The 22,676-nt window shown below is 45.9% G+C and overlaps 1 protein-coding gene across 1 annotated transcript in view; it reads right to left on the bottom strand.

The window, feature by feature from the left end:
* Positions 1-18,721, bottom strand: part of Parp12 (poly(ADP-ribose) polymerase family member 12) — a 35,538-nt gene extending 16,817 nt beyond the window's left edge. The window contains exons 1-5 of the mRNA XM_052721253.1: positions 18,141-18,721; positions 13,890-14,025; positions 11,098-11,398; positions 6,358-6,459; positions 3,402-3,525 (exon numbers count right to left, since the gene is read on the bottom strand). Of these exons, the coding sequence (XP_052577213.1) occupies positions 3,402-3,525; positions 6,358-6,459; positions 11,098-11,398; positions 13,890-14,025; positions 18,141-18,481 (1,004 nt within the window). The 5' untranslated portion in view covers positions 18,482-18,721. The remainder of the gene's footprint in view (positions 1-3,401; positions 3,526-6,357; positions 6,460-11,097; positions 11,399-13,889; positions 14,026-18,140) is intronic.
* Between the last annotated feature and the right edge of the window lie 3,955 nt (positions 18,722-22,676).

The following is a 22,676-nucleotide window of genomic DNA, read 5'->3' on the forward strand; positions in this document are numbered from 1 at the left end:
TCATCAAACATGATCTCAAAATCAAATCGAACAACACTTGTGGAAAAAGACTGTGAAAAAATACAGTTGACAAAAACAAATAGAATCAGACTACTAGCATTCTAAGATACAAACATGTGTAATGTGGTTCTTTTTAGTTAATTATCGAAAGTCTAAGTTAGGGTTATGAGACTGAAAAAAACTGACGAGGTAAACTTGATGAAAAACAAGAACACTTAGGAATAAGTAATATAACATCATAAATTTTAAAGTCACAGATGGGACTCACTGGATCTCAGATGAGGCTGAACTAGTGGCCTGGGACTCTGAGAAGAATTCCCCTAAATGCAGCCAAGAGAAGAAAAGGAATCGAAAGGGAAGATAGGAGAATAAAAGACAAAGTGAAGACTTCTCAGCCCACCACTTCATCAGAATTCCAGAAAGTGGACATGTGTCTGCACTGAAATCATAAAGACACAGTTCTCCCCAAACTCACGACAGTCAATGTAATTTCAAATTAAAAACACAGCAGAGTTATCTGCCAGCTGATGAAAACTTTAAATTCCTAAAGAACAAAATGGCAAGATCCAGAAGTAGAAGCAGCAGCAAGAGGATGAGGAGGAGGAAGAAGAGCCTTTGCCTTCCCAGATGCCAGAACTCAGTGTTAAGCTCCAATGGGTGAGAGACAGTGTGGGATTGATACAGACAGGCACTGCCCAGAGGCCAGAAGACAAGAGACACAGTGACCAACACAGGAGGCTGGTCACATACTATCCTTTCTTTCCACACTCATCTTCAGTGCCTCCTGGGCTGCTGAAATATGAAAATGAGCTGAAATGAGCTAAGGTGTGTTAACATTTTACCAAATTTGGCTCTCTTTTGGTGGTTTTTAAAATAAGCTTCCAGAAATGAGTAGTCATGAGCTTGTATAATATGAGTGTACTCAGTAGTTTAAATTTTATGTCAGGTATTTTAATCATGAGCAAATTAATTAAACTTTTCAAAGTAGGTGTTGGAGAAACTGGTGGTTCACCTAAGAATGAAACTGAGCTCAAATTGAATCACATAAAAGAGAATTTGAAGACAGTGTTATACTTAAAATCTTCACTTTTAGAAGAAAACTCAGGAGAATTTCTTTTTGTTATTGGAATAAAGGAAGATTTCTTTCTTTCTTTTTTTTTTTTTTTTTTTTTGATTTTTCAAGACAGGGTTTTTTCTGTGTAGCTTTGGTGCCTGTCCTGGAACTCACTTGGTAGTCCAGACTGGTCTTGAACTCACAGAGATCCGCCTGGCTCTGCCTCCCACATGCTGGGATTAAAGGCGTGCGCCACCACCACCCGGCAAAAGGAAGATTTCTTAAGACACATAAAGTACAAAACCATAAAGGAAAAGATGGATAAATATTTCTCTGCATTGAAGGCACTATTAGCTGACTAAAAGAGTTGATTTAGCTCACATTTAATATGCAGAAATGTAGAGACTGCCTCAAAATAAATGGATAGGTAAAACACAGCTCTCTTTACTCCCAAATACATTTAAGGATGGACATTGAACCAAAAACAGTCAATGGACCCATGGAAAAATTTTTCTTCACTGAAAATCAGGGCTATGCAAACTGAGAAAACATTTTACACTCTTGACTGGTTAGTATGTAAATGTTCAACAGTACCAGAATTGGGGGTCCACGTCATTAAATCCTGCTAACAGGAGTAGGAAGTACTACAATCACCTGAAAAATGTTATCACCTGACAAAGCCGGGGACAAACACAGGACTTCCCAGAAGACCCCTTTGGAAACTCCCACAGAAACACACGGTGGTGCACAGAAGATTGGTCCAACACAGTCTTGGATTGGTGTGGTGGTACAACCCTGCAATCTCAGCCCTCGGGAGGTCTTGGCCAGACTGACAGGTTATGGACAGCCTGTGCTGCATAATGAGACCCTGTCTCAAGCAAAACTGAAAATTTTTAAAAAGCAAAAGTAAAGAAACCACAGTGCTGTGAGACTCCAGGCATATCAGCACACAGCAAATGGTTCAACTTATAGGTCCAAGAACTAACAAAACCAGTCTAAGGTGAGAGAAGTCAGTGAAGACAGCTTTGGAAAGTGAGCTGAATGGAGACTCTTTTGGGTGATGAGATACTGTATCTCAGACTGCTGGCTACATAAGCAAATACATTTGTCAAAAGTCACTGAGTTGTATACTTGAAATATTTATACACAACACTGTCTAAAACTTGCTTCAAATAGAAAGATTATGGGTGGTATGTGAGCTATTTAATCTTCCTAAGGGGAATAATTTGTTTCACATTCTTAGCCAATAGCAATTTGCACATATGCACACTAAGTTCAAAATCATTTTAGATATTCAAATTCTCTTTTTAGGGGGCTAAGTGGTTAAGAGCACTTGCTGCTTTTACAGAGGATCAGAGTTTGGTTCCCAGTACCCACAGTGGTAGCTCACAACTGCCTATAATTCTAGGCCACAGGATCCAGTACCCTTGTGTGACCTATGCAGGCACCTATACTCACATGCACCCACATACACACAGATATACACATAGATATAACCAATAATAAAATAAATTTCAAACTCTTTTCCTTTTAGTAAAGGTTTATTTATTTTTATTTATGTCTATGGGTATTTTGTCTGCATATACATTCACCACGTTAGTGCAGTGTCTGAGGGGGCCAGAAGAGGGCACCAGATCCTCCACTACTGGAATTTCAGACAGTTCTTAGTGGCCAAGTGGGTTCAAATGCAAGGGTTCTGGCAGAGCAATGATAACTTTACCTACTAGGCCACCTCTCCAGTCCATGCCCAAATTAAAATTTTTTAAATTACCTTTTTAGCAACATATTGCAGCACATTTTAATCCAAGTTATGGTTAAATATTTAAAAGAAGGCTATCTGAGATTTCCTTATTTACTATGAATTGGCTGAGTGAAAATGCTAAGAAAAAACTTAAAAGAATAAAAACATTCAGGTTAAACAGTTTAGCTGTGTGACTTTACGGAAACGATTAGAAATTCACAAATTATTATCTGGATTTTCTGCAATAATGAATAACTGCATATGTGATCAATCCTAGCAGCAAGTAATTGAGGATACTTGGTCTTGGTACCACCTTCTTTTCTCACAGCTCCTCCCTGAATGGAGGAGAGTGGGAGAACAGATAACTGACTGCCAGGATAAACACAGGCTTCCATCACAGGCTTCCATCTCCAGATCAAGATGATGTGATGGTGCGTGTGCGTGTGCGTGTGCGTGTGCGTGTGCGTGTGCGTGTGCGTGTGTGTGTGTGTCTGTGTACACATGTGCCTATGTATGCTCATACTATTGTTTAAACTAAATCCCTTATGCTGTACACAAAAGGCCAGGCACAAAGCCTGGATGAGGGGTGCGTTTTCATTCTCCTACCTCTCTTTATTGGGGTTACTATAAGCCTCTTCAATAAGCTCCATGTTGTTCAAATCCTTCCATTTGCCTCCATCCAAGAACTGCCACCGATATGGCAAATGGAAATGAACTCTATAGCACTTATCTAAAATAGAAACATAAAGCAGTAAGACACCCTAGCAGTAAACAGTGTGTCCCCACCCTATAATTATCGATGGGAGTGGTCCTGATCACTGACCTGAGAACATTCTGAGAAGTTATGAGGAAGTTGTGTTTTGTTAGTGCAGTTACAGCTGGGCATCTACATAATGGAATACTATGGGTTTTACCATGTGTGTGTCTTTCCTTTAAATGAGACATTTCAATAATTTTTTAAAAATGTGTAGGTCTAGAATGTCATTTCCTGACTGTAAAGGTGATCATAAGAAGGTCATCGGTCCCAGCCCTACAGGGGTCAGTCAAGATGCTCCTTGTCTCTATGCACACCACAGCATGTGTATGGGCAGATATCAGATTCCAGATTTAACTCCAACAGTAATCTATCCCAGAATCTAGCTTGATGGCTGAGGCCTATAATCCCAGCTACTTGGGAGGCTGAGGCAGGAGGATCACAAATTCAAATTAAAAACAGGGTTGGAAATACAGTTCAGTGACAGAGCACTTGCCTAGCATAGACAAAAAAACCTTAGCTGGGTTCAATCCCTAGTAGAAAGGAAGGGAGGGATGGAGAGAGGGAGAGAGGTGGGGGAAAGGAGAAAGCCATCCGACTTCAACACATCCCACTGAAGGTGGCTTGGCAATATAGTTCCGGCTGCTGAGATGTCTTCTGGGTATCTGCCTAGAGACTCACCTCTTCAACACACCCCAGCAAGTCTTCACATACACTGCTCTGCCCATCAGTACCCATGTCCTCCCCTCGACTTTTTCTGTCTTTAGGTGCCACAGGGCTCAGGGTCTCCACTTCAAGCCCTTGCACCCTGCCTCATCTTTGCTTATGCTGGCTCTGACATTCTTTCAAAAGCCCTGTGAGCTCTTGACACATCTGTACAGAGATGGGGGAGGGGTTGGAAAAAAGGCCTAGAAAGTTCACTGAACTCTGACCTGGAGGTATAGTCAACCAGGTGCAGAATGTTTCTATATACAAAATAGGAGACAGAGATTAGTAGAACTCTAACTAAATACACGTACATATGCAGATATTTCTTGTAGAGGAATGAGGAAAGACTTCCTCCATTTTGCACGTTTCTAACTGAGTTATAAGAATGTATTCTAGCCGGGCGGTGGTGGCACACGCCTTTAATCCCACCCAGCACTTGGGAGGCAGAGGCAGGCTGCAGTTATGGTCCAGAGGTTGTGACCAAATCAGAGTTCCTATTCCCTCTTTGAAGGGCACTAAAGGAAATGATTAGAAGTGGGCAGAATGCACCCAAGTGTTGAAATGTTATGTTGATAAACTCCAAGTACAGGAAAATTCTGGGTGGCCCAAGGAAAACCTCCCTGGAAGAAAACACCTCCTAAAGAACAGTATCTCCCCCACAGTCACCATACTGAGACCTCAGAAAGGACCCAGGGACCCAGGGCTGTGGCTAACAGCAGGCTTGGAACTGAGTGTAAAGTCCCAGGCTTCTCACAGCTGGAGGCCCATGGGAGAGAGCACCTCAACCACAGCAGCTGGCAAGAACTTTGGCACAGCAGTAGGAGCAGAAAGCAACCCTTCCACGGTCATCTTCCCTGATCCTCCACCCTCTTTATCAGCTTCCTCACTTCCCTTCTAATGTTCCCCAACTCAACGCAATCCAGACTAGGCTTCCCAGGTGAGTTATGCAAATGGAGTCAACTTGGAAGGCAAAGCACCCACATCCATCTCCACTGCCTCCCTACACCCCTTGATACGACAGGGTAGAGAGAAGAGTAAATGTAATGGAAGCAATAAGAAGTACTACAAATAAAACAGGATCCTTCAAGAACCCCTAAACTACAAAGCAAGCAGAATAAAACTGAAAGAAAAAGAAAGAAAAATAAATATTTTAAAAACAAGAATGAAGGGCTAGAGAAATGGTTCAGTGGTTAAGAGCACTGGATGCTCTTCCAGAGGATGCAGGTTCGAATCCCAGCACTGACACAGTGGCTCAAAACCTTCTGTAACTCCAATTCCAAGGGATCAGACACTCTCTTCTGGCTTCCTTGGGCACTAGGCACAAACAAGGTGCATAGACATACATGAAAGCAAACCACCCATACACAAAATAAAATGTAATCTGAAATGAATAAAATGTAAGACAAAGCGGCACAACATGCAGCAAGTGTTTACCACGGGGAAGGATGAAGGAGGACTTTCTGCTCTGCTCTGTAATTATCTAACTCCTTCACAAAGTGAAAACAGTCATGAACTGCTTGAGTGACATCTAAAGACTGAAATGGAACACAGTGTTTTGGTGGCTGCAGTCACAGAAGCTGAGAAAGAATCTTCAGTCAAAGGCTAAGTTGTCAGTGAAGAACACAAAGCTTTTGTGAAAACATTGACCCACACAAGAATTACTGTTTGTAGAAAAGGATAGGTAAAGGTCCCAAGCAGGGACCACTGGCCTAATAACGGAGAAACCCTGAGCAATCCTCCAAGTGTGAATACAAGTGTTTCCTCCTCTTCACTGAGGTCTTCCTAGTTTCTGAGACTCCCCTAGGCCTACTGTCAACCTTCAGAAGTGGCAATTCTTTCAGCTTCCACTAGATTGAGCAGCCTCATTTCATAAAGTTCTGTGGTCACTTGACACTCCCTGGTAGAGATCCAGATTGCTATATTCCCAAAAACTCATTTACAGTTTCATTTTCAAAAATTCAAATAATCCCTTCCATTCTCAACAAAGCAGATTCAGAACTAGTTTGGCAAGACCTCGCCTCTCTATAGGGATGCCTCAAAGCAGTTCCAGGAATGAGAAGCAGTCTCCCCTCCCATGAGAGGAAAGAGCTTCTAACTTACCTTGAAAGCTACAACTTTTCCGAATGTGGTACAAGCAAATCTGATCACTCTCCTCCTGGGTAGGAGCACCTGGTGTTGCAGAACCTGAACTGTCTTTTCTTTCTACAAAAAACACCACACAATACGTCAGTGTCCACTTGACGGCAAAAAAGAAGACAAAATCTATTCATCTCCTGCACAGACAAAAGTGACCTAGGCAAACTAGAGAACCTATCCTTCAAGGATAAGAGTGCCCCAACCACACAGGTAGGCACCTGACTTTTAGGGTGAATCCTACAACACTCAGCCATACAGCTTTCTACTAAACCCAGGACACCACAGAGGGGTATTTTTTTTCAACTCTTACTATATCCATCCAAGTTACTAGAAAAGAAAAAATTGAAGGGCATTTAAAAAAATCATATTTAGTTTCTATGGCAAATATTTGTCAATGAAGTCTTTAGAACTGGGTACTAATAAGAAAAAGGTAATTAATATATGGGAAGTTTTCATCTCCAAATAAAATATTCTTCATTTTAGTTTGCTTATAAGCTCTTAAGTTCTTTCAAAGTGTACCTTTCTCATTACCACTCCTATTACATTTATCCCATCCACTTAACCCAAGTAAGAAAAACCTTTACAACCTTTCCTCCTTTGCCATCCTATCCCCTGTACTTCTGCTATCCGCATCTTTCCTTTTCATTCTGTAAACTCCCAGATGTTCCGCAGGCTGGGCCTCCAAATCCACACCTGGGAGACCCTCTTTGTAAGACTTGAGCCACTCAGAAGCAGATCCTCCCCTCATTTTTTATAAAGTCATAATCCAGATAATGCTCTAACCATTATCTAAAGCAAAACCTTTGTGGAGCTGGGGATTAAAAAAGCATCTGAAGAGACAGGGAGGGCAGCTCAGTCAGTGCTTGCCCTGCAGGCTTGAGGGCCACAGGTCAATCCCCCAGAACCCACATTTTTAAAAGTCTGAGTGGGGCTGAAGAGATGGCTCCACAGTGAAGAGCACTGGCTGCTCTTCCAGAGGATCCATATTCATTTTCCAGCATTTGCATGGCCTCCAACTGTCTGTAACTCCAATTCAAGGGATCCGACACCTTCTTCTGGACTGTGGCCACCAAGGACTCAAGTGGTGCACAGACAAGCAAGACACACATGTACATATACATACACACACACACACACACACACACACACACACACACACACTCAAATTGAAGAAAATACAAAGAAAAACTAGAGGCAGCAAGAATAATCTTTAACTCTGACAATCAGGTAAGACTGCAATAGTCGATACGTTTGCTGGCTGTCTTGGCACTGACCTGATATTTTAGGGAAAGTTCTATTAAAAACGTTTTCTATATCAACATCTAAATGAGTAGACGGATAAAATGATGTGCTCTGTGGGGGAGGCCTGTTCTCATGTTTACAAAAGGCTAACTCAGGCCCAAGACAGAGACTGCACATGGAAAATTCTCAAAGTTGCTGAAATGAAAAAGCAGAGAACCAGAGTTTGGAACCAGAGTTCCAAATGAACCAAGTTCTCATAAGCTCCCTCAAGGGCCACATTATTCATCCACATACAAAAGGCAGTTAAGAAATGCTTATTAGCTGGAGAGATGGCTCAGCAGTTAAGAGTACCCCATATATGCAGGCAGAACACTGTATACATAGTAAAGAAATGCTTATTAAAGCCGGGCGGTGGTGGTGCACACCTTTAATCCCAGCACTCGGGAGGCAGAGGCAGGTGGATCTTTGTGAGTTCGAGGCCAGCCTGGGCTACCGAGCAAGTTCCAGGAAAGGTGCAAAGCTACACAGAGAAACCCTGTCTCAAAAAACCAAGGGAAAAAAAAAAAAGAAATGCGTATTAAATAAAAACCTTTAGCCAGGCACAAAGGCATACACTTACTGCCCCCGCTACTAGGGAGACTGAAGCAAAAGGCCATTTTGCCTAATTTGAGGCCAGTGTGGAGAAAAGAGTAAGCTGTCACTTCAAAAAACAGTAAAATCTTATGCAAAATCTAGCTTCAAATTTTTAGATTTGTGTATTTAATTTGGGGTGTCTACAGAGATCAGGAAACTAGAAGGGACACACGAGGAAGAGAAAAGGCCATAAGGCAGGCAAGGGGTTGGAACACCAGTAGATAGGGGGACACTGGGGACTAAAGATTTAAGCAGGGATAGGGGCTGGAAACGGTGGGGAGTAAAGGGTTGGGGTGCATTAACTGAAACTAAGGCTCTATGAAAAAGGCTTATGGAAACACACAGCTTTATAAGCTAATTTAAATTAAATATGTCATTTTTAAAAAGGAATTTGAGTAGGAAGTACATTGCATGGATGGACAATTCTTTCCTCCAGAACACCTGGGTTACTAAATAAAATCTCAGTCCCAGTCATGGGCTACCTGTCTATGAGTTATTGGTCAGGGAGGCCCCAGAGGCACACCCACCAAAACAACAGAGGCTATTGCTCTTGGTTGCTCAGCATAAGTAGAAGGTTTCTGAAGACACAACATACTTTGATTGGAAAACAGAGAAGTCAAACTGGAACTGACCTGAAAACATCCTCCCTGTTGGCTAATTTTCACAGTGGTAAAAGGCACAAGGCAGGCCACTGGAGGAGAAAAGTCATCAATGGAATACCCAGCAGTGGATTCTGCAAGCTACATCCTGCCAGGCAAGATATGCCTACTGGTACAATAATAGCACAACTAGTGTGGTGTGTGTGTGTGGGGGGGTAACCAATTGCTTTCTGATTGGATTTTGGCTTGCTCTATAGGACAGAATTCACACTTGGTACTGTAAACCTAACCCAAAGTCCATGGCTGGGGAGGTCATAAGGCATTAGAGGGTAACCTACTACTGCTGTTTTTTTAAATGGACATGTTGTCAAACCACCTTTTAAATATGTATTTTATACCCATCTAGTAGTGCTGCTCTCAACCTTGGTTAGAGAAAATGTTTTTTGCAGTGAGTAGCAACCAATGCAGAATTGTAACTGGTCAAAGTGCCAAAAATAAGTGATGGTTAAGTGCTTAGCCCTAAGTAAGACATTTGTATTAGCCCCCCTCAAGGACCAGGAACTTATCAGAAGGGGGACAGAAAGAGCGTAAGAGCTGGAGGATGAGGAGAGTGTGATGAAATGCTGCATTCTAGACAAAAGATGGCCATTGCACTCATGCATTTATAACAGCTATGGTTTACCTACACAAGATTAAGCCAGTCAACACTCCACTAGGAATGGGAGAAGGGTTCATGAGGCTCCCTCCTAGCTGAGGAGCTATTGGCAACTGATTGCTGCTTTGGAGAGGGAGACTCATCTTTCTTTGGTGGTACAGCCAATGGTAGGTTGTTTAATCCCAGGTGGATGGCCCCATACCAATAAGCATGTAGTCAGCACTAATGGGGTTCAGTGGTAAGGACACTTGTTGCCAAGCCTAACTAACAACCTGAGTTTGATCCCTGGACCCACATTGTGAAACTGTCCTCTGATATACACACATAAATAGATGTTAATAAGTAATTTTTAAAATGATAGTGTAAGGGATCTAAAAAAAAAAAGGGTCAGTGGTTAAGAATATTTGCTGCTCTTCCAGAGGAACCTAATTCAGTTCCCAGCACCCACATGGAGGCTCAAAACCATCTATAATTTCAGTTTCAGAGGATCTGATGCTCTCTTCTGACTCTTATGGGCACCTGCACACATGTGGCATACATACAAATGCATGCGCGCGCGCGCACGCACACACACACACACACACACACACACACACACACACATAAAAGTGAAATAAAATCCTTTTTAAAAACCACAGAGAAGTTGGAGAAGAAAGTACTGGAAAGAATTGGAAAGAGTAGGAAGGGGATTTGGGATGGATATGATTAAGAAAATTGTATACATGTATGAAATTATCAAAATATAACTAAAAATTATACTTTAAAAAAATATCTACTAGAGGCTAATTGGCTCCTCTTCCTGAGGACCTGGGTACAATTCCCAGCATCTACACAACCATCTGTAATTCCAGCTCCAAGGGCTCCAACACCTCTCCTAGCCTGTGGCCTCTGCAGGCACCAGAAGTGCATGGAGCACAGACATACCTAGAAGAAAACACCTATGAATGTAAAATATTTTAAAATTTAAACTGAAAAGTCCTCCGTCTATCTGTCACTAAGCCCGACAGACTCTTAAAAAATAAATCCCCCCACACTCACTCATGTTGAGAGGCTACTATGGGCCTGGCACTGTCTAGGTGCCAAAAAGAGGCAGAGAATGAGGCCAAATTTTTTTTTTTTTTTTACAAGGGGGGAAACTTCTGCTTACTCATGGCAGGAAAATGGCCAAGGCCACAGCTTTACAAACTTCTTCTTGCATTCATTTGTAATATTATAAAGAATGCCACCTAATGGCTGCCCCTAGAGCTGCATAACCAGCATCTCAACTCTAGGTCCCTCACTGAAAGGAAAACTTCTCCAGAGATAGAAGGCAATTGCACAGGGAGGAGCTGACCTCACTTCAGTGCAGACCCAGATCCTCCTGGATTGAAAATGCACCAACCTCAACTCACATCATCTAGAATGCTTTGTTTGACTACGTCTGGATTTCAACTCATCTTAGGAACCTCCTAGCTAGGGAAGGATCAATGACTGTTATTAAAGAAGGCCACAATTGCACAAAGTCATATTCTATTTACTAGCCAACAAAATCCAGGCCCCAAGCACAGGGCCTACAGCACTTTCCACCAGCCTTACCGGAAGTCCCCTGTGGACCCGCAGGAGAAAGGGACACTTTGCTGAGGGCTGAGCCCTGATTCTTGATGTCATACGCATTCCGGTAAGTAGAGAGCAGCCTGCTCACCAGGTCAGAACTTACACCCAACCTTTCCAATTTCTCCAGATTCTCCGAGTTAGTGACCTCGTGGGACCTCTTACAGCTAGTACCGAATTTGCACTCTCCCTGTAAGTAGTACTGGCAGATGTGGAGTTTAATGCATTGCTTTTGAAATGAGCAAGAGCCGAAGGGTCCATCGCCTTTGTTGTAATGTAGGCAGATCTGTTGACAAAGAGGGAAAAGACATCAACCCATGAACACTGTACACAGCGCACCTCCTCAGTGGCCACGCCATGGGGGAGAAGGGGCCTCAGGGTCAATGTATTAGTTCACCATTCACATGGGCCATAGAGAGCTCATCTCTCACTTAAGACATGGATACCAAAATGTTCCCTAAGATAAAATTACTCCGAACATGCCTCTCCCTGGGGAAGAGCCACAGAACTTCAAAGGATCCAGAACAGTAGCAGCCTTCTATGTACCCCATCTACCTACCCTTCCCCCCACACATAGCCTCACCAAACCTAACATCCCTTTCTAGATAATTTCTCCCAATTTTCCTTTCTAAATTCAAAGTCAGAGAGGTTCTGAGGGTTCAGGCATCTCAGAGAAGACCAAATACCACCCCTTCACTTCTCAATGGAAGTGGAAGACTCCGAAGCTCAAAAGTCAGAGGCAAAAAGACACCTGCTGCTCAGGCCTGAGGACCTGACTCCAATACAAGAGTCCATCTAACTAGGAGAGAAGAACAGCTCCTGGAGTTGTCCTCTGACCTCCACACTGGGGCATACTCACACTCACCCTGGTACACATGTACTCCTAACAAAGCTAATACATTTTATTAAGATTTCATCAGCTAGCCCCAGTCATACAGCTAGTCATTGTATTTGTTGTTTGTTCAACTGGGTTGTTGGCAAACTGCAACTTTTTTTCTGGTTTATTGATACAAGGTCTCCCACAGCCCAGGCTGGCCTCAAACTACATAACTAAAGGAAAGATGAGTCCTAGTCCTCTGCCTCCACCATCCAACTGCTGAGATCACAAACAGGCACGACAATGCACAACTACAGACCTGCAACTTGAACCTCAATCAACTGCCCCTTCGCTACACTTCAAATACTTCACCATGGAAGCTGGCCCACCTACGACTCCTAGGCATTGCATTTCACAAGCTGCAGGAAATCCCTCCAGGGCCGTTTTCTTTCAAGAATTCTACTCTACAGATGGTCTACCCAAGAGAAAAGCCAGATATCAATTCCAACAACTGCCCTGTACAAGCTGCTCATCAGCTTTGAGATTCCATTTTTTTAAAATCTCTAAAATGGGTAAAACTCCACCAATGTCACAGAGTTGTTGTGATTACTAGACAGGAAACATGAAAGTGTCAAACAGTGCCAGCATATAAGGGGTGCCAGACTGCCCTTGTCCTCACTTATCTTCCAGCACCCAGGACAGGCCTCATCTACCCCAAAACACCTTTCCCCACAGCCCAGAGTGTGGACTCCCACAATACCTCAAACATCACCCTGAAATCATCCTGTGACTTTCTCATCCCACCATTTGATTTGACTCCTTTAAGGGCAAAGCAGGGTCTTTTATCTCCCAATCACAGTACCTAACCAAAATAGATATTCCAGAAAGTTTAGCTTAATTAAATCAATATGAATTTTCAAAAGGCAAATATAAAAAGTTAACATTTATTATGTGCCACTCATGATGCTATGCTACCATTTCTCAAATGGGTGACATTAATTGTCTAATATGGAAATATCTGCATTAAAATATGCCAATCTAGTTTGTAGGCTCAAACCAGTAGCAGTGCCAAAGCATCCCATGTAACTTGTCCCATCCATGGAAAATACTCTACTCAGATCCGCTGGGGAAACTGGAGGCCCAGAGGAGCCCTATAGAGCCAGGGTCCTGTTCACACTGAGGTCTCTCCCAGCACAATGGAACACAGCACTGATCCTAAAGCAGGTCTAATCTGGTGAGTCACAGTATCCCTCCAGCAGCACCTGTGAGCCTGGTAGAACTGTTCTCGGAAGCATGCTACAGTCAGTCTCCTCCTCAGCTCCTTCCTTCCTTCTCTCCTGCCATGAATGTCATTCCTACCCCGGGCTGTCGAAACGTTCTCTATACTTTCCCCTGCTCCTTACCCAGTAACTCTTTTGTGCTGTGAGTCTTCAGTCACCAAATGATACAGAGATAACATAATAAGCTTACACAATCTGAGACTTTGTCAGCTACTGTACACATTCTCCTGGGAATGAGGGAGTGGGTAGAGAGAGTACCGGGTGCCTGTCGAGAAGCTCTGGAAGGTGGCTCCATAGACCAGTGAGTCAAGCAGTACCCAAACACACGCTTCCAGTTCCTGCTATTCAGGGACAGGCCAATGGGGTCCCTCATTCTGCTCAGTTCTAAATAACACTCGCTTCAGGCACTGGCCAACCTCACTGAGGAGCCAGCCCAACTGACAGGGAAGGAAAAGTTTCAAGAGGTGCCAAGGCTGGGCCAAGACCAGAGGAGCTGGCTATTAAATCCAGCATATTTAATTAGCAGAGCTGGATATTAAATCTAAGTCTCCTCCATGCAATGGTTCGTGATCAAAATGAGGTTCTCCGTTCTCTCCAGCACTGAGTTATCTATCTGCCAACCATCTGGCTTCTCCACTATTCAAAAAAGCCCTCAAGCCCACCATCCCTCTGGCACTCACTTCCGGTAAAAGCCAGGGGTCATTCTGAATCAAGAGCTGGCAAAGCTCACTATAGGTGAGGTGGTCAACACCATGAGTTCTCAGCACACTCAGGTTATGATCAGTCTTCAAGTTGTGACCGTTCCTACAGTTCTTCCTGCAAAGAAGCAGAGACGGTGTTAGGGGCTAAATCTGATCTCCTCAAACCCCCTGATTAGAGCCCCAACTTCCAGATCCTTGGGGTGTAAAACTGCTTTTGGAGACAGTCATGAGAGAGGTAATTACATTAAAATGAGGTCATTAAGAGTGGCCCCAATTCAACATGACTTTAATAAAAATAAAAGGAGACTAGGGCATAGATCCATATATAAAGAAAAGGCCTATGAGAACCCCAGGAAGAAGGTGGCCATCTGAAAGCCACAGGAAGCAACCTCAGAAGAAACCAACCTGCCCAACACCTGTCTCAGAATTCCATCCTCCAGAATTGTGAGAAATACATTTTTGTTGTTTAAGCTTCCTGGTCTGTCTATCAGGTTTTATAATATACACCTGTAATCCCAACACTCAGAATCTGAGGCAGTGGGTTTACAAATTCTAGGCTAGTGGGACAACATAACAAGCCTCTATGAAGGAAGGGAGGCAGGAAAGGGAAGGAATGGGAGAGGAGAGAGGACAGAGAGAGGGAAGGAAGGAGTAGGGTCAGGCCACCCAGTCTATGGTATTTATGGCTGACTTACAGAGCTGGTGAAATTGTTCTTCATAGCAATTTTTCACAAACATTTCCTGACCCTACTTATAAGCACCAGAGAAAAAAACAGCTATGCATGAAAACGTGATTATTTACCAGGAAGATCTGAGACTGAGCAATGTATAGGGCCAGACAACACTTCTCAGCAGGTCCGTAACGAGAATGGCAGGGCCATCGTGAAAAAGGTCTCACAGCACACTGGTCACTCAGTAAGCACTTAAACGTGGATTCAAAACCTGATTAGGGGCAGGCATGATAGCACACGCCTTTTAATCCCAATACTCAGGAGGGAGAGGCAGGCGGATCTCTGTGAGTCAAGGTCAGCCTGGGCCTCATAGTGAATTCCAGGACAGTCAGGGCTATGGAGAGTCAGTCTCTCTCTCTCTCTCTCTCTCTCTCTCTCTCTCTCTCTCTCTCTCTCTCTCACACACACACACACACACACACACACACACACACACACACACACACACACACTATGCAAAAAACCAAGAAACTGAGTAGGGGGTAGAGCATGGCTCAGCAGTTAAGAGCATTATACTGCTCTTCCCGAGGTCCTGCATTCAATTCCCAGCACCCATGCTGGGTGTCTCTCTTCTAACCTCTGAAGGCACCTGCACTGAAGTGCACAAACCCCTTCACTCTACCCCCACACAGACACATAATTAAAAATAATCAAAATCAATCTTTTTTTTTTTAATGCTAAGCAGAATGACTCATGCTTCCAGGTATTTGTACACGTAGACACACACACTCCTGGGTCCAACCCTTTTGCAGCTCCCCTCCTCCATGCTTTCAGTCCACAAGCATCTGGAGAGCACTTATCAACCAGACACTAGTACTCCACCCTAAGAACTCAGGGACAAATCTTTAAATGACTGTGGCAGTCACCTGGAAAGCCAGGCAAGAAGCATCTGCCATACCTCATTTAAGTTCTCGAAAGAATGCCAAGCTCCTGATCCATTCCTAAAACCTTTTCTCCTACTAGCTCCCCTGCAGATCAAAAACCCAAAAAGTCATCCTTGACTCCTTGCCCCCACCTGGTGAACGCAACAGAAAAGAACTCAAATATGGAGAGGGAAGTTCGAGGTCAGCGGTGGTAAGAAACCCGTAGCACAAAAGAGAAAGGGCACTGCAGAGTCTGGATTGGAGAGAGAAATGAGGAGGAATAACCAGGAGAGGCCATTAGAAAGTATAAAACAAACCAGCCAAATACTCAGAGGGTTAGGGAAGAGCTGACTAGGGGAGGCGAGAAGGGAAAATTAATTGGTGCTGCCAATGCCAACCACACCAACTAACTGCAATAATGACGGTTACAACCTATTGAGCATTTTCTACGCACAGGCGCTGCCTAAACGTCTCATGAGTTAACTCAGTCCTCAATGAACCTGTGAGGTAATCATCTTATCAGCGTTGAGGGAGCTGAGACTTGGCCATTAAAGCCACTTGCCCAAGATTACCAGCCAGCAAAAAGCAGAGCTGGGTGTGACAAGGTGACGAGCTCATGGGACCATGCTCCTGATGACCAGGCACACTGCCTCCTGAGCACAAGTCTGCAAGTCAAGAACTGAAGATTCCTTGGGCTTGTTTCTCACAGAGCTAATCCTGTGATTAAGAAGACCAGTCACAGGAAAGTACAGTTAGTCACATTCACTTTCCATTTGCCATCAAAAAAACGTTTCAGGTAGTTTAGGAAACTACCTAGTCTAAATCACGGGCTAAAACAAAGGTGAAAAATGAGGAAGAACCACCTCGGCCATGTAGGCCAGTAAACAGAAAACGTTCAGATTTCCAGTACGAAATCTGAACCCAAATTTTGGGAATTAGCACGAGAACAGATCTTCCTTCCATGATTATGTTATCAATTAAGCACATTATAAAGATTCACCAGGCAGGTGCAATGGTGCATGGCTTTCATCCCAGAAGCAGGCAGATCTTTGTGAGCTGGAGGCCAGCCTGGGCTACATAGTAAGCTTTAGGCCAACACAGCGAGGCTGGTTCAAATCCCTTCAGCATCCCTGTCATTGCACGCCCCCAGCCACCACCTGTTCCGGACCCTCTTTCTCTGGGCTTGCTGCTCCTCCTCCACCCCAGATGCCTCATCCTTGCTAGGCAGATTCCCTAGAGTTCTACCATCTCTGCAGACCCACCTTCTCCTCAGATCTGGTCTACTCCTGTGACAGGGGCCACAGGATTTACCGCCTAGCAGCTTCCAAATCAGTACCTAAGGATTCGGTCTTCCCTTTAAATAACAGAACTCAAACTCTCTCCTGCTTTCTGTCCACGGTGGGAGCAGAAGCATGAGGCATCATTCCTCCACAGCCTCTCTTCACACTGTCACGTCTCCTTCAACTTCCCAAATCTCTCACACACATTCTTTGTGAAGTTCTAGACTATTTCTGAATAGCTGAGTCCTAGAGACCACGTTACCCAGGCCATACCCCTTAGGTAGGGCGGGAGACGGCTTAGCTTCAGGTAGGTGGGATACTTACCACTTCTAGACCTGTCCCACACAAACCTCCCACCAGACCCTCTACCGTGCAGATTTTCCTTCAACCTCTAGAACCTGATGCTTAGAACCGCCTCCAAAGTGTTGAGGGTGCAGCTCTATTTGTCAGCCTGGATCCCTGAATGACTACATGGGTCAAGGTCACTAACCCTGACATCAGAAAAAATAACGTCTACTATGTTACAGCAAAAGGAGGCAGAAGAGGGAAGAAACTAATTCTCCTAGATAACTGGACTAGCTTCGAAGCAGGCAGTCTCAACATCCTCTGCCAACTCAGCATCTACACCATTACCCAAACATCTTCCTAAAATGCAAACCTGGTAACTGCCACCCAACAGGCCTTACCACCTTCAAGGGGAGGCCCAAATGCTTCAGTGTAAACAAATTTCACCAATCACGTATTGATCATATGCAGGTGTACGTGGAGAGCCAGCCCAGACTAATGAGGAGAGTAAACAGTGTGATGTGGAAGGGTGAAGAGGAAGAGCTCACAAACGACATATTCTTCCGGCTGCTGCCCGAGACACTGCAAGGGCAAACCTGGAAGAGTATTCCAGACAGGACAATGCCACCAAACGAACCAAAGCCGGGGGTGGGTGTGTAGAAAGGCACCCAAGAGGACTAGGAGACTGCGGGAACCAGTTCCCTAAGGACCTTGAAAAATCTGAGTTCCTGCTTCTAAGCAGACAAACAAGAGTTGAGTGGAGCTTTGGAGGGTTTCTTACAGCTGCCTGCCCCTCAAAGCTACCTGGCTGGGCTCCGTCTCCACTTCCCTCCCGGGAGCCAGCCTCAGGTGTCCCTCCTGGTACCACAGTCTACCTAAGCCACTCCATCACACAGTGCCAGCCACTAAGTAGGCGATCAATGAACGTTCTCGAGAGTGTAGGACAGGCCAGGCTGTGGAACGGTCACCTAGTCGTCTGCCCCAAACTCGGGGGGGGCGGGGGTGGGGGGCGGCAATGGAGGCCCGGGAGCCGAGGGAACAGGGGCCTCCGCCCCTCGCCGGCGTCCTTACCCGGTCCTCAGGAACTTGCAGGCGCCGTAGATGAGGAACTTGCAGAGATGCAGCTGCGCGCAGAGCCCGGTGCAGCTCGGCTTGGGGCCCTGGTGCGCGCGGCACAGACGCAGCGACGACACGGCCAGCACCACGCGCTCCGAGGCCGCCGCCGCCCGGCCCGCGCCCGCGCCCGCCCGCGAGGCCACCACGAAGCGCCCGCGGTCCCGCAGCAGCCGCTCCAGCGCGTCGGCGCCGGGGCTCGTTCGCAAGCGGCGCCGCAGCTCCGCTAACTCCAGGGCACCCCCGGCCGCGCACAGCACCTGGGTCATCTCTGCCACCGCCACCGCGGCCTGGGCCATGGCCGTCGCGGACCGAGCTTAGCGCGGACGACGACGACGACGACGACGGCGGCGGTCACGGGCCCGGCCCCACTGCTCCTCCGCCCGCAGGATGGAGGAGACGCTGGAAGGAAACGAAACCGAAAGCGGGGCCCCGGCGGGGAAAACAGGAGCTGCGGGGCCTCGCCACGCCCCCCGGGCCGCAGCTGAGGAGCCGGCGCCCTCGCCTGAGGGCCCGCAGCTGGGGACCGCGCGCCTCGACGGCCGCCCGCGCGCGCGCGCGCACTGAGCCACCCGGCGCGCCTTCGAGGCGTCGCGCGGCCGGAGACGCGTCTGAGGGCGAAGCGGCAGCGGCGGCGGCGGCGGCGGCGGCGTCCTTCGAGGCAGCGCCGGGTGAGGCGAGACGCGCCTTCCGCTAAGGCCGGGCGTCCGTCAGCGACCTCGCTCGGTCTCGAGAGGCTGAGCGAAGTTTCCAGACGGCTCCGGCCCGTTGCGGCCGGTTGGCCGGGGCTGGGGTGGGGGGCGCGTCTGCCGTCTCCGCCGCCGCCGGCGCCGCGGCGCGTTCCAGGGGCTCAGGAGTCGCCCAAGCAAACGCGGGCTTCGCGGGCGGACCACGGAAGCGGGATGGCCGCCCCGGTCCCACCCCAGCCCGGAACAAATGCCCGCAGTCGCTGGGAGTCGAGAGGCCGGCCCAAACGGTACTTGAGCGGCAGCGCTCGTAACGGATTCCGTCTTTCCCGCACGGAAAGGGGTAGGTTCGTCCTTTAACCGGGCAGATCCCTCTCCCCTCGCCCCATCTGAATAAAGATGGTACACAGACTTGGAGATTCTTCACCGGCAAGGACTCTCCTCTAGGTTACCCAGCGAGTCAGACGTTCTTGGAGTAAGTACATGGGAAATACCTGTTGAAGTAAGGGTGACCTTGGGCATCTCCCGTTCCTTCCCCCGGGAGTCTTTCCCAGAAAGAAAAGCATCAGTGAATCGTGTTCACAAGAGGGGACAGAGTGCCGAGAACAATGTAACTGTTAGTCAGACGACACGGCTTTAACAAGCGTACGTTAAATCTCTGTCTTTGAGCTAGAAGGACGTCCCTCTGTTGTGAGAGAAGATCGTTATATAGAAATATCCCACGGCAGTGGTGGCGCACGCCTTTAATCCCAGCACTCGGGAGGCAGAGCCAGGCGGATCTCTTGTGAGTTCGAGGCCAGCCTGGGCTACCAAGTGAGTCCCAGGAAAGGCGCAAAGCTACACAGAGAAACCCTGTCTCGAAAAACCAAAAAAAAAAAAAAAAAAAAAAAGAAATATCCCACGGGCCTGGAGAGACGGCTCCCGAGTTAAGAGCTCACCCACTTGGCGGCTCACAACTGCCTCTAACTAGTTGCAGGAGGGAATCTAACACCCTCTTCTGGACCTCGGACATTAGGCACACACAATATACAGAAAGGCAAAACACTCATACACTTGAAAAAAACCAAACTTTTTTAACCCAGGTGTGGAGAGGCACACCTTTAATGCCAGCACTTGGAAGGCAGTGGCAGTGATCTCTTGCGTTGAAGGCCAGTCCATATTTGAGAGTGTACCAGTAGGATGTTTTTTGAATGAACATGGAGGAAGCTCAACACTTTGGTTAGGGGAGAGTGTAGGAGGTATGAGGAAAGTGGAAAAAGGAGAAGAGTTGAAGGCAGAAAATTGGGAGGTGAGTACTTATAAACTTAAAATGAATATAAAATCCTAAGTATAAAATATTACCAAAAAAAGGGGGGGGGGACTGAAGGTATAGCCCCTGAGTTCAATCCTCAGGAAGGTGCAGGGAGTATTACTATAAAAATGTAAGAAAAAAAGGAAGTGGGCCGGTGGCTGTGGCACGCCTTTAATCCCAACACTTGGGAGGCAGAGCCAGGCAGATCTCTGTGAGTTCAAGGCCAGCCTGGTCTACAGAGTGAGATCCAGGACAGGCACCAAAACTACACAGAGAAACCCTGTCTTGAAAAACAAAAAGAAAAAAAAAAAAGAAAGAAAGAAAGAAAAAGAAAAAAAGACCAATTGGCAAGCCCCGGGCTCCAGAGATCCTGTCTCAAAAAAAAACAAGGTGGGAGCTGGAGAGATGGCTTAGCAGAGCAAAGTGCTTGCTGCACAAGCCTGCCAACCTGAGGTGGATCCCCTAAACCCAGGTAAAAGTGGATGGAGAAGAACCACATCCCCAAAATTGTCCTCTGGCCTCTACATGTGTGCTGTGACACACACATACACCATATATACATGTACACAAGAAAATAAGGTGGACGCTCCTGAGAAATGACTCCTAGGCTTGACCCCTGGCCTCCACCCCTACACATACATGCACACACCATAATAAAAAGGGCATGCTGGAGCTGGAACTCAGTGCTAGGCTATATAAAGCAGGCAACACTAGATCCACTGCTCAGTGCTCAATGCTCTCCCAAAAAATCGTGTAAAAAAAAAAAACAAAGTATAAAGAAGACTAAGCCGGGCAGTGGTGGTGCACGCCTTTAATCCCAGCAGTCAGGAGGCAGAGCCAGGCGGATCTCTGTGAGTTCGAGGCCAGCCTGGTTTACAGAGTCAGATCCAGGACAGGCACCAAAACTACATGGAGAAACCCTGTCTGGAAAAACCAAAAAAAAAAAGTATAAAGAAGACTAGATTGTAACAAGGACAAATGAAAATGCATTAGGGGTTGTGAAGGGCAATTTTTTTCTTGGACTACTGCGTGGTTTTGATATTTTGATTGTTAAATATTTTTATTTGGTTAAAACATTTAACTGTTTACTTGTACTTTTGACATTGTTATAAAGCCTTATTATTTTCAATCTTGCATGTCAAACAAGTGCTCTTCCATAAAAGTTCCCCCATTTTAATATGACTGGCTGAAGGGCGATGACGGTGAAAATAGTGGGTCTTTCCATAGAAGCAGTGAAGAAGCTGGAAAACACTGTTAATTATTTCAGAGCTCTGGAAGTTAACTAAAGGCTCGCAACAACTCCTCCGGAGCAAACGCGGCCAAATCTCGGCAACTTTTGTAGCACTCTCTCTTACTCAGTTCTGTCTTGCCCCCCTGAAGCTCTTTGATACCTTTGAGAAATGACAATCACATTCCTAGTATCTCTACCAAGGGAGCAGACAGGGCTGGAGCTGTTTCAAAGGCTTATCAAGGACGACTATGGAGGGCCTCCTAAAAAGGCATGTCCTTATGTGGTCTCATTGGAACTGTCGAAGTCATAACAATGTCCCCATCCTGCCAAGAGGACACAAGTGTCAAATATTTTAATATCATGGCTGAAGCAATGGATAACAGGTGGGGAAAACAATAGACTAAGCAAAGAACTGAATGGACAATTAAGGGTTTTGAAAAGTGCCAGCATATTGTAGGAACCCACACAGGCATACACATGCCTAAGACCACTCAGAGGCTTAGGAAGTTCTACCTGACATTCAGGCTCAGTGCAAGCAGGAAGCAAAAGCTATGCATACTTGTAAACTGCCTGACTGTTGCAGGCATATCCAAAAATAGTCATAGAGTTCCTTGACAAAGACTAATACATACTGGTTCCTGGTGCTTAAGGGAATCTCCATCGAGTCATTAGCTGAGAGGTAAGCTAACCAAGTAGGGACTTGAGTCACACACAGTGCAGATGCACACTTCACAAAATTAGATCGGAAAAGTCACTAGACAACACAGCAATTTGTTGTTAAACAGGTGTGGGTTCACACCGGGCTGTGGGAAGAAGACACAGCCACTTTAGGATGTCTCTAGCCTTTCAAGCTGCAGGGGGAATCAGAACTGAGACACCTTCCCTTAGCCAAGGGCACTTTCATTGTTCTCCAAATTTACACTTTTAGCAAGTTGATTTCCATATCCCCCCAAACACCCTGAAGAAGCTTCCAGAGGGACAACGCCAAATACAAATTCTTGATTAAGGAATATCACAGTGTGCCACATTTTTCCAAATACAAATTCTTGATTAAGGAATATCACAGTGTGCCAGATTTTTCCAAATACATATTCTTTTTTTTTTTTTTTTTTTTGGTTTTTCGAGACAGGGTTTCTCTGTGTAGCTTTGCGCCTCTCCTGGAACTCACTTGGTAGCCCAGGCTGGCCTCGAACTCACAGAGATCCACCTGGCTCTGCCTCCCGAGTGCTGGGATTAAAGGCGTGCGCCACCACCGCCCGGCTCAAATACATATTCTTGATTAAGGA

This window comes from Peromyscus californicus, unplaced genomic scaffold (assembly GCF_007827085.1).
Source record: "Peromyscus californicus insignis strain IS unplaced genomic scaffold, ASM782708v3 Scaffold_6__1_contigs__length_162567912, whole genome shotgun sequence".
NCBI lineage: Eukaryota > Metazoa > Chordata > Mammalia > Rodentia > Cricetidae > Peromyscus > Peromyscus californicus.